The sequence below is a fragment of the Spodoptera frugiperda genome, chromosome 12, assembly GCF_023101765.2.
Source record: "Spodoptera frugiperda isolate SF20-4 chromosome 12, AGI-APGP_CSIRO_Sfru_2.0, whole genome shotgun sequence".
Classification (NCBI taxonomy): Eukaryota; Metazoa; Arthropoda; class Insecta; order Lepidoptera; family Noctuidae; genus Spodoptera; species Spodoptera frugiperda.
The window spans coordinates 1031344-1044110 of NC_064223.1; the positions used below are offsets into that span (position 1 = coordinate 1031344).

A 12767-nucleotide genomic window follows, 5' to 3' on the forward strand; every position below is an offset into this window, starting at 1 on the left:
CCAACATTGACAGCATCTAGAAGTAAACTACTTATGAAATTTATGAAAATAAAATAGGTGCTAACACACTATGTATAACTATCGCGTTGTAGACGGTGTCAGCTGTGTCTGCAGAAGTAGATATAATATACGCGTAGTTTATTTGAAACTATCATATCACGCTTTTTTCTTAAATTATAACATTCTTTGCAAACGTGCTCTTACTCGTAAATGTTGTAAACAAATATCTAACTTTGTTAATTATGTTAATTTTTCTTTTCTATAGGAAGCGACGGCTCTAGGCGAGCTACTAGGATGGCTCCGCGAGTCCCCTCACCTGGTGTCTCTCTGCCTACTCCTGGGCGAGGACAGCATCCCGCCAAGTTTGCCGGTAGCGCTGATGTCTGGGCTGTATGGCAGCTGCCGGTCAGCTTCCGACAGGACCAGGTTCCTGGCCGTCATCAGGTCTCTCATCAAACACCAGATGGCACCGTCCAGTGATCCTAGAAAGTAAGTACCTACTCTTTAAAATTATTTAACATACATTCCTAACCTTATATTATCGTAGTTAACTGCAGGCGGACTCCAGGCACTTGCAGTAAAAATATTTCATAGTCACGCCTTTTATTTTTTCACCATTTGTGTCCCATGTAATATCGGTCGGGTAGAGCCTGTTCCTATATACTGGACACAATTTCAGACTCCGTGCTACTGCTGAGAATTTTTCGAAAATACGAAAAACCCCATTGAACACGCTACCCCTTGTCCGGTCCGATAGTCGCATTTGCAACAACTCATCCAAAGAGACCGTCTGAAAAATCAAAATATATTTTATAATCAATGGACTACCATTGATTATACTTTTAACTATAAAAGCACCAAACAATCTGAGAAAGGATCTTGTTTGAAGAATAAAGAGTAACAAACAACTCTCCTTTACACAGGTTTTTCCGTACCGGTAAATGTGCGTTGTCGTCCCTGTACGCGGTGTACCGCGATGGGCATACGCCGGCTCGTCAGTTCCTGGTGGCAGTTCTACAGAACCCCGTGATGGCTGTGCTGCACGAGGACGAGTTCTTCCTCGATATAGACCCTGATAAAGCTATGGAGAGGTAAGTCTGGTCACTAGGTAAAGTTCCTGTGTCTGCCTTCTTTGTTCAGTCTTGTGAAATAAGAGCTGTAACCCGGATCATACATACATACATAACATTACGCCTGTCTCCCAGGGGGGTAGGCAGAGACATTTTTTTTTTGAGGGTGTATGCATCCAATGAATTCTCCCGCCTTGGGCGAGGCAAAAGGGAGTGTCAGACTCTTACTGACTAAAAACCACCCTGTTCCTTCTCCTGCTTTTCGAGCAGGAGCCCCGGTAAACCCACTAGGTAGTCCGCAGCTCCGGATCAGGAGGCAAAGACAATGGAACGCCAATTGCTACGTTTCTTACACACTTCTTTCGCTTCATCGACAGTCAAACAGCAGTTAATTGTATTCTAGTTCTATTTGATAGCATTCGAAGTTTTTATTAATAGAACAAGTTTGGGTGAAACAATAGTGTTGCTTTCTCCGTAATGTATTTCAGTTTCAAATCGCATGAAAGACAAGAAAAAATAAAAATAGTTGAAGATTAGTTAAAGTATAAATGCATTCTATTCTTACATATGAACAACCGAAATTGACGATGTGCTACTACTAGTTGCAATTATAGTGATTTATGTAATTGTGTCTGGTGAATACTACAACCAAAAATGAACCTTAAAAACAAGTTTTGACGGTCTATAATAAGTTATGAAGTTATAAAATCCTGAATTTAATGTATCATTGATATTTTATGCGTTCGAAACTTACATGTGGTAGGCACCAGCCATTCTTCTTGATTATTTTTTCTTTCAGTTCAATTTGAACTCTAATATCATGGATGAAAGCTGAAAATAGGATGCAGTTTGAAACTCATTGTTTTAAAGAAACAAATGATGAGAAATGTGTGCAGTGTTGTGTTTATAATCCAAATATTTATCGAGTAGTGCGAGATTAGACGTGTCCGTCACTTTTATTTTAATCGCATAAGTTCCCTGAAAGTGGCTGGTTGGAACATTGTACCTATACTATATTCCATATACTTATGCCCATCGTTAATTTATATGTACTAATTGTATTATATACTGAATCGAATTACCCACGGACTCCTAAATAACATTCAGGTTTAAAAAAAAACCGTTACCCTGTATTACAGGATCCAGCAAATTAGATTTAAAGACTAGTACCTATTTTTCGTGAGGGCCGAAAATCATCTTATAACTTCTTCCGCCCTGGGTCAGGCGAGAGATTGAGTGTCAGACTCTTACTGACTAAAAACCACCCTGCTTCTATTCCTTCTAAGAGTCGGACTCCGGTAACTCCTTAGGTTGTCGAGTACCTAAAAGCGTAAAATCCTCCAAACGAAAACTATTGCATTTATAATATTGTTTATTCTTAAGTTGAACTTTATTATAACTTTCATGAGTCATACTAAATTAATTAGTGTGTTATCGGCTTACTCACGTAACTGTTTGACGAGGAACTCGACTAGTTTCAAGCCATGCTAGTGGCTCATATTCATGAGCAGCATTCCGCGGCACACGACGCGGCGATTGTCGCGCTTTTAGTCGAGTTCCTCGTCAAACAGTTACGTTAGTATAAGCGGATATCATAATGATTAACAAGAACTTATTTACTTTACTTCATGCAGCTTTAGCCAGACCATCTACCTTATTATAAATCCACCGCGCTCTTCAATATAAGAATGCTTGAAATACATAACCAACGAAACATTATCAAGCATTTTATTTAAAGCCGTTCGGATCGATAGTTGTAAAGACTGAAAGAGCTAGATACCTATTTAGCCATCTGCTCAGTGCTCACTGGCCTTGGTCCATCCATCATGTTGCGCGTAAATAATGAACCTGTCCAGTTGTTCTTTGAAGTAGCTGTTTCTAGAATAATCGATGGATACGTTACATATCTTCGAAGTTTATTGTCTTTCTTACGTACGTGCGTGTTATTGGTACTCGTATTTTTTTAATGAAACTACTTCCTATTGCTGTCTGTGTTATTTATTGTAAAGCGGGAACTTCAAATTAACGTATTACCTTTTTGTTTAGTACAGGCTAAATTAAATGTTTAAGAGTTCTGTTTTCTTAGTTGCTAAAGTTTTTCAAAAACTATAGCTATTTCTCAGTCTCTCTCTCTCTCTCTCTCTCTGTATTAAAATCTGGTCAATGCTTTCGAGGTATTAATTGACAAACAAACATGAACTCTCTCGTTTAGTAATGGTTTCTGAGTATTCCGATAGACGTCGATCCATTGTTTTTCAGTGGTCGTAAGCGCGTCATCTGTTCGTGATATTTCGAATACCATTCTTTATTTTCCTGATAAATCAAACTTTTACACAGTTGAATGCAATCACAGATTGACTGTGTCCATTACGTATGTGTGAGTAATACAGAAAGGAAGGAAAACATTTGTTCATATGCAATTTGACAGAACAAACCGATGAATAATGCATTTTCTACTCTATTACAAAAGGAAAAGATTAAAAATCCATTGAAGAAATACACGACTTTACCGATTTTGGTATTATCAATATCAGGGATGCCGACGAAGTTCAGCATTAGGAACACAATGTCTTACATACACATATAAGTGTTAGGTTAAGCCTTAGGCTACCCCTTGACTATACAATATACATATATACCAAACATAACCCTAACGTTCCATCTGTTCTTTATAATAAAACCCTACGGAAACAGTACAGTGAAAATCTCCCAGTACGCTAGTACTGAGAGACCGGACATTGACCTCCGTCCTTAATATTACTATGCGACCCTGACATCTACATTTTGCTTGAAAATCGGTCACGACGCATGCGGGCCGGGCTTCAGCTGGTCCTTTTCAGGTCAATGCGACTATATTTACTAGGTATTCGGTGTAAATAACTTTACAGGAACTATTTACTTAGGGGATAGGTAGAAGCCACTTATGGCCGAAGCCGGAGTGGTCGTAAGCTAGATTGCTGAGCAAGAGGGGATAGATGCAAGGTCCGGGTTGGACATAGAAATGCTTTTTAATCTTCAGAAATCCGTAGAATCATCGGCATGGGACGCCTACCTCTTCGCGGTACTTATGTTATGTTATGGCCAAGCAGAAACGTTTCTACAGAAAACCCAGTACCTATTACACACGTTTAATATAGGAAACAACTCAATTGCAAGAAGCCGCCATTGCAGACTGTGCGCTACTAGATTTCACAATCGAAACAGTCAATAATACTTTTCCCTATTTGACCTGTGAGGCTGTGACCTCAATTTTGGCAGTCACGCTCGGCACTAGAATTCTAGTATTTACAAGTTCTAAAATATTGAATATGCGAAGTCAGGTCTTGTTATTTAGATCGGTATTGGATGTCGTGTTTTACAATCGTTAAGTTGTAAGTTAAATTGGGTTTCGGTAACTCGTATTGACTAGGTACCGGAATTTCAACGCGCATGTTAGCATTATGAAAGTTTTTAAACTTATATAAAGGTAAGGTAGTGTTGTTGGCCTAGTCTTGTGGTAATAATCGAAAATTGAATACGGAAACTGTACTTGTTATTAGTATTACTATTTCCGGATAATCTGAATCTGAACTGGAATTCTATTAACACGTTCACTGCCACGATTATTTTTTTGAAGTTCATAGCGATCTGGGAATATACTGAGAATTTAGGACACGCCTGGCGTGTTCGAGGCGTAGTTATAGAAATTCTCAAGAACACGCTTGGCGTGTCGGTGGCATTGAACGTGTTAACCAATTTTGTAAAATCGTCAGTCTTGAAACGAACACAGATGTTTTAAATTTTCAGGGAACTAAATACTTTTTATACCTTCTTTATTTTGCATATCTGTAGGACTAAGGAAGCCTTTATTCAACGGTGGACGTCTTCAGCTGATGATGATGACGATGAATTTAGCATATCATATGTAGAGAGAAATCATTAGACTTTGTTCTATGCTTTAAACGGACAATAAGAAACTAAGTTCTAATATTGACTACACAGCACAATACAATGACCTTTTCTTTAATCCACACCAATTTCCTTCACAGGTTCTCACCAGCAGACCGCACAAAGAAATTTGGTCAGCCAAACAGCCAGGAGTACGCAGCGAAGGTGGCTCGGTACCGCAAGTGGACCATCCAGTCCCTCTACAACCTCACTACCAAGTTCATCGTGGCCCTCAGAGAGCACTGGCCCAACTTCCCCTCCACCATCGCCTGGATCGTCCAGCAGATCGTGCATCTACTCAAACAACATTCCAGGTTTGTGTTTATATCTATACTTAATATTATAAAGCTGAAGAGTTTGTTTGTTTGTTTGTTTGTTTGAACGCGCTAATCTCAGGAACTACGGGTCCGATTTGAATAATTCTTTTTGTGTTGGATAGCGCATTTATCGAGGAAGGTTATAGGCTATTAATCATCACGCTACGATCAATAGGAGCCGAGCAGAGCGGTGAAACCGCGCGGAGTAGCTAGTCCTTCATATCGTCACCTTTCCATATTTTGTTACTATATATACTTACATGTCATCTTTAGTGTGAATTTGATATTCAAAGTCAAAGCATTTATTTCAATTAATCCTAAATTAGGCACTTTTGAAACGTCAAATTGAATTGTCTGTCAGTCTGTTTGTCAGTGAAGCTAGGTGTTCGTTCCAAAGTATAGCTTCGAATGGAGAAGAACGAGCAAGAAACTCCATCGTTACTCTTTTTAAAAAAAAATTTACAATATTTTCATCAGCTCTAAGAACATCGACTTGTGTAATGTATTTCATGAATGTTCACAGATTTTGCTTTTACTTTTCAAATCTACGCTAAATATTGTTGGGTCTATAACGAAGAATCAGTCTTCACTGTAATTTTCTCTAAGCAACTCACCCGCATTGAGCAAGTGTGGTAATTAATGTTGAAACGTTATCTGTGAAAGAAGATGCTTTGCTTATCAGTAGGTACTTATAGGCTGTTGATGATAATGAATTTTCTCAAATATCCATACATATCATACGGGGCTATACGAAGTTTGTTGGAATAACTTAGAAGTAATATCTTGTCTTGCCGACTTGTAGACTGCCTCGTTGGCCGAGTGGTTGCAAGTGCGATTGTGGTCGGACAAAGTATTACTGGGTTTTTTTCGGTTTTTCGAAAATTTCTCAGTGGTAGCACGGAGTCTGGAAATGTGCCCAGTATATGGCATGGGACTTACAACATAAATTATGAAAAGTGGGTGTACACAGTGGCATTACGTGCCATATTGTGCACCTCTGCCTACCCCTTCAGGGATTAAAGGCGTGACGATATGTATGTATGTAATATGTTGTCCCCAGAACATCAGACCGCGAGCTGCACGCGATATGCACGGACCTCATAATGAGCCACTTCATCTGCCCCGCGATCGTGAACCCCGAGGCGCACGGCGTCGTGGAGGTGCCGGTGTCGTACATCGCCCGGTTCAACCTCATACAGATTGCGCAGATCATACAGATGCTGTGCCTAGCCAAGTTCCAGGAGGTAGGTGGATTTTGATAATCAAGTTGCGTAGTAAGCGGGCGGTTTACTGCCACAATCAGAGTAATTTAATGGTTAGTTAACTTAGTCCTTAGCAAGTCTTTTCGATATAAAATCGTTAGTAAGGAATAGTTTAATTAATCATTAAATGTCTCTGAGTGCGGCAGTTAGTGTCTTATAAGGCCAGTTTGCGAAATAGCGGTAGGTAAAGATAAACCATTAAGTAAAGGATTAAGTGAGATTTAAAAGGAGGCTCTTCTTATTAATAAAAGATTAAGTAGGATTACGAAGGAAGCTATTTGTAGAAATAACAACGTTAGTCTCTTCTTTGTATTTTCTTAAATTCAGCTACCAATATTTGTTAAAATGTTTCATTACTTAGTTGATAAAATTTTACATGTTTAATGACATAATTTGAGGAAATACTCGCAAAGTTTACTATAAAATCTAAAGGTAACCTAATAAATTTATGAATCTCAGATCTCCCGCATAGAGAACATAGCTCCATGTGCGAGAAATTATTATGTATGGCAACCAGGTTTAATTTTAAACGATAAACAATATAGGATACCACCACAAAATTTAATTATTTCTATCTGTAATATATAATTATAATTATGTTTCCCAGGTGGACGCCAAGGTCCGCGACGTGTACGTGAAGTTCGAGCGGTCGTGCGTGTGGGCGCTGATCGACAACGTGACGAGCGAGGCGTGGGCCGTGGCGCCGCCGCCCGCCGCGCCGCACGCGCACGCCGAGACGCCGCGCATCGCCACCGACCACACACACCACACCACCGTCGCGCTATTCACGCCGCACGACGCGCAACTACTGGTACGTACGACATAAACCATACGCCTTTGCAATCAAGACAGTGCACTTGTTCGTACCGCGAGTATTGTAGGAGCCGACTAAGGGACAATACTATAGAGTGACTGGTAATTAGTGAACGATACTTAAACACGTGATTGTACTCATGATTACAAACAACTTTCCCATAGAAACTTTTTTTATATACTCATTAGTTTTATTTTTGTTAAAATAAAAAAACAACAAAATTTCATTAGCACGCGCGTGAAGTTCCAAAATACGTACTAGTCTTCCGATAACTCGGGCGCGGGCGCCTCGCTGCCAATAGCTGATCAAGTTAAAGAAAGACTGCGCAATATAAAAAAAAAAAAAACTTAATTGTCCACCAGTCTCTTTATCTGTCCATTAATAGTCCTTCCAGATCTGATAGTGATCTAAAATTTATTCGTGTAAAAGAAAGTTCTAATGCGCAACAATATTAACATTTGAAACACAACTTTATAACGTTAAAAATAAAGATCAAATTCATTCGTTCTATATATTTTCTTCTTTTTACCAGATTACCTTTTTACGGCGTATATCTTCGAAGCTGAACAACAACACGCCGAGCGTGACGTCGGACGAACAACCCAGTGGGGCCGTCGCTGAGGCCGCGGCGCTAAGGTAACATGCTCATTGGAACTTAGATAGAAAATACAATGGAATTTATAAGAAAAACACAAAACATACAACGCAGAAACTGCATTTTGAGAAATCATGACAGAAAATAAAAGGGGATATTACTTTTTATTCCATTATAAGAAAAATACAAAACACCTTTTACCTTACCTACCTTTTATGTTTAAGTAACATCTGACAATAGAATGAGAAGCCTTTTCTATCCGTTCTCGATGAGTCAATTACATATACAGACTGCGAAATATCACTGTACGTGTTTTTTCAACGTCTAATAGATATCTATCAGATAGACTTATTGAGTAGACATTTCCCTATTAAAATCTGTTGACTAGGTATTTCTAAGTATTTTTCAGAGTTATATGTTCTTAAAGCTTATTTCTTTTTCTCACAGCAGTGAAACAAGCAGCGAGAGTTCAAGTAACGGCGAGGCGTGTGCCAGTCGACTTGCGACCTTATTGCAGACCACCGAGCCCAACTACCGCAGCCGACTACATGACTTGCTGAAGAAGATGCCTGACCTCTCCAAGTATAGGTACATTGAAATTTTAACCTTATGATTACATGATAAGGTTGATATTGACTTAACAGCCTATTATTCTTTAACAGAATTGACTAAGTATTTTTCATCAGTTCTATTCCCAAGTTCTATCAATAATTGCTAAAATTGAGAACCCTAGACATTACTACCAGTTAGTTTAACTCAACAACTTACGCTTGCTAAGAATCAACAAACGAAGCACCCAAAACATTGAAAAACCAACTCTAAAAACCACACAACAAAACACACTTTCCAGGCCGACCACCCCACCGGAGTCCAAAGACCCATCTCCAGTAGAGAACGGTCACTCCAGTAAGAAGAGCATCTTGGCCAAGGTGCAGAGACCACGGCTCCCTCGCAGTGCCAGCTCCAACTCCTCACTGGCATCAGCTGGAGACGACAAGCCCGTCAATGGGACCTGCAAGGAAGATGGGGCACAGGAACATGTCGAGGTCCTCGTCATCAAACTCGCTAATGTTGAGGAGCAGGACTATATTGGTGAGTGAGGTCAGACGGGTAAAGTCGTGGGTGTAAAGTGCATGGTATTGTAATCTATAAGAGCTGATGGTAGGATTTTTCTTGCTGTTGGTTTTTCACTAGCAGTTAGGACAAACTTCATCAACATCATCAACAGCCTATAAGTGGCTACTGCTGACCAAAGGCTTCTTCTCGCAGGGTTTGAGCATTAATCGCCAATACGGGTTGGCGAATTCAAACTTATAATTAGAATTTATAAACCCAGGTTTCGTCACGATTTATCCTACACCTTTAGTCATTAGTGTCTAAATAAATTCTTAGAAAGTACATAGAACTCGGAACGAGCCACATTGGTACTTCGTCGTTTGTAGGTTTTGAATCCGCACCCTCATGCATGAGAAGTTCTTGGTCTTTGACACGACATGAATTTTAGGAAGCACGAAGGAGTCTAATAATAATCATCTTAACCGATTTACTCAAGCAAACTATTAACTATGTTTAGACAAAAACTGCATTTGCTAGTATAATAATAATTAAAAACTTATTTGTTACTGTCTCCAGGCCTAGTCCCCGAGTCGAAGGTCCTGGAATGCTACTACGGCGGCTCGGAGGCAGGGGATGCGGATGAAAATGGATCCGCCCTCGCTGTAGCGGGGCCTGGCGCGCCCGTACAGAAGCGGACCAGGTATTGTGCCATTGTATACCGTATTGTAATAAGTTAAGGTTCATTTTTGGTTGTTTGTAGCATCACAGCCATCTGCAGAAAGACTATGAAGACAATTTTATTAGTAGCATCACAGATGGACTATGAAGATTGGATTTGTGATTTTGTTTAGTTTCTGTTATAAGTTTTGATTCAAAGAGAAGTTTGTCTTGGAAAGATAAATCAAACAAATTGGCTCCTGGTTAAAATTCTAATGAAAAGATCCAGTGTTGTCGCTTACCTAGTAATATATTGGCACATCTGCAAAATATGCGAAATTGACTTTATATGGTTTACGTGTAAAAGACCATATTAATCTATTTATTTTCATATTCATCGAGAGAGGTCGTAAGTGGCATTATACCATTATTGTAGTTTCGCTTCTCACGTAAAACAACGGTTCATTGGTCAGTAAACTAAAAACTAAACAAGTCAGGCAAACTATAAAAACCGTAAATGTGCCAATATATTATTAGGTGTGCGTTATGATCCCTACACATGAAAGCGATGTAATTTACCTATATATTTTCTGCCTAGGTTCTCAGTATCCCACGACGAAGTATCGCTGGGCAACACATCCGACAACTTGGAGGCGGTGTCAGAGGCCGCGTCCAACCACAGCGTCACCTCCAGCCTCGAGCTGGAGACGGAAGACCAGAACGATAACTTGTCTGACATGGTGAGTATCGTGAGACGTTCAATTAATTACGTAATTGTTCGAGGTAACTCGATTAGTTTCAAGCCGCGCCAGAATCCGTAAATTGATTGCAATCTGATTTAAGTTTGGAGTGCGACTGCCGACCCGAAAGTGTCTTAGGTTAGCCAATTTATTCTTTTATGTAGTCACACTTACTAGTAAAAGAAAATTCTAAAATTTGCGCTCAATTGGTTGAAACTAGCGCAATAGATCTTCTATTACGCTGAATAAAATGGCTTTAGTCAAACATTGTTCAGCACTGACTCTTTTTAAACTGACAATAGACTCCTATAAAAGAAGAATAGTGCTTGTTACAATAAATATGTGTCCCTTCCCCTCGCAGGTATCAGCGAACGTGTCAGGTCGCGGCAGCCCCAACATATCAGGTCGCGAGACCCCCTCCTCGCAGGTGACGGAGGGTCCCCCGGCGCAGCCCGCGCACCTGCACCACCCCCACGCCAAGCTACTCAAGCAGACAAGGCACGACATCGAGGACAAGTTCTGCAAGTTTGAGATCAAGGTATACCGTGCACCTTATTATAATACTAGCTAATTCTATCTCGGCTCCTGTTGGTCGTAGCGTGATGTTTTATTGTTTGTTCTTTTCAATTGGAATGGTATTTCCGAAGGTTTGCGCAGCGTGCTCAACCAAACTAACTTATAGGTTTCCCATCCTTTTTCGAACTTGGCTGGGTCAGCTTAGTCTTCACCAGATTCAGCTTATTTTAATGACAGAACTACCGTTTATCGTCTGCTCAGTATCACATTTTAAATTTTGTAATAACTACCGTGAGACATACTAAATCAAATCACAGTTTACGCTTCGCACAGCCTACAGTAGGCGCTTATGATGAAGAGTCCCTCTATGACTCGTAACTAGTAGAGCTTTTCTTTATATGAGTGACCTTCAAATTAGTGAGTAAACCGTGATTTTTAGTTATTTTTTTATTTTATTTATGCTTGTATGAATGTCACTTAGTTAAGATATAAATGTATATGCTATGTTGTGCAGAAGTTGCTGGAGGGCGACGAGACGATCAGCATAATGTCGGACACGTGGAGCACGGACGTGCTGGCGTCCGACTCCGAGACCATCGGGGACTCCTGCGACCAGACGCAGGTCGCCGCCAACCACTGTGCGTATACACCATATCTAAATAGTAATTTTTTTTACATTTAATGGGTCGACGTTTGGCCGCTATTTCACCTGATGGTAAGTGATGATGCGGCCTACGATGGAGCACGTCTGCCCATAAGCAACCTATTCACTCGAGCTTTGAAGACGCCCAGGTTATACCCATCAGGAAACACAGACTCCGGCAGGGAGTTCCACTCCCTAGCAGTTCGCACAAGGGAGCTTGAAGCGAAGCGCTTCGTGCGAGTGGGTGGGATATCTACCATGAAGCGGTGACGCCTCGCCGATTGTCTTGTGGTTCGGTGATGGAAAGGACTAGGGAGAATCAAGTTGTGCAATTCCCCCATTCATCATTTGTTAATCCTTTGGGATATGTCGATTACTTTCGTTCTTTCTCGGATCGGATACTATGAAAACATATGTTACCAATTAGCAACGTGTTATTCTTTGTTCCAGGCCAGAGCGGTTGCAACCAGAACGCTCCGGATGCGTCGGAAACTGCGAGCGAGTCCGCCTGGAGCATGGACGTACTCGCTTCCGATAGCGACCGGAATACTGAGGTAACATACAATGATACTAGTGTTTTGAGATACTTCTCAAGATAGCAACGATATAATTATCGTGACACGTAATGAACTATACCCTATGCGCCGTAACAAGGTGCGGCTGACAGATTCAGTAACGTTTCGTATCACTCTTGAAAGTTGCTGCAATTTAAAAATTATGCCTTAGTATTTTAACTGTATCACATTCGTATTATGTTAAATCATTCGGAAGTGTAGTTAATTAAATTAAAACCAACCGGAATGTTCTAGTCTTTAAATAAAATCTAATGAAATGAAAAATAAAGTAAAGAGTTATGCGTATAACGTAAAGCCATAGTCGTGTTTAGTGATGGGATGTACTGCTACGATGGATAGGCAGTCGATGTTTTTTTAGAATAAAAAACGTCGTTCAATTATCACTCTTAAAAAACCTTTAATTATGTGGGTAAATCTACTGTAGACGCGGCGCTCTCTGCCCGAACCACAGTGACTTTATCTGAGCACAAATATGTAGTAGACATTTCCGGTGCCTTTGATAATGCGTGGTGGTACTTAATCTGAAAGATCGTGGTTGCTTTAGTAACATATACAAACTAATATATACTTATATTCTTCACGGTTCTGTAAAACT

At 40.1% G+C, this 12767-nt stretch overlaps 1 protein-coding gene across 2 annotated transcripts in view; it reads left to right on the top strand.

The window, feature by feature from the left end:
* The window catches only part of LOC118263073 (receptor-mediated endocytosis protein 6 homolog), a 30419-nt gene that overhangs the window by 6658 nt on the left and 10994 nt on the right, over positions 1–12767 (top strand). Inside the window, exons 2-14 of one of the 2 annotated variants that reach the window (XM_050697288.1) lie at positions 266–489; positions 924–1091; positions 5099–5311; positions 6375–6558; positions 7184–7387; positions 7923–8026; positions 8433–8573; positions 8836–9077; positions 9618–9741; positions 10297–10438; positions 10800–10976; positions 11469–11592; positions 12048–12151. In XM_050697288.1, the coding sequence (XP_050553245.1) occupies positions 266–489; positions 924–1091; positions 5099–5311; positions 6375–6558; positions 7184–7387; positions 7923–8026; positions 8433–8573; positions 8836–9077; positions 9618–9741; positions 10297–10438; positions 10800–10976; positions 11469–11592; positions 12048–12151 (2151 nt within the window). The remainder of the gene's footprint in view (positions 1–265; positions 490–923; positions 1092–5098; positions 5312–6374; positions 6559–7183; positions 7388–7922; positions 8027–8432; positions 8574–8835; positions 9078–9617; positions 9742–10296; positions 10439–10799; positions 10977–11468; positions 11593–12047; positions 12152–12767) is intronic. The other variant, XM_050697289.1, reaches the window with a different exon arrangement.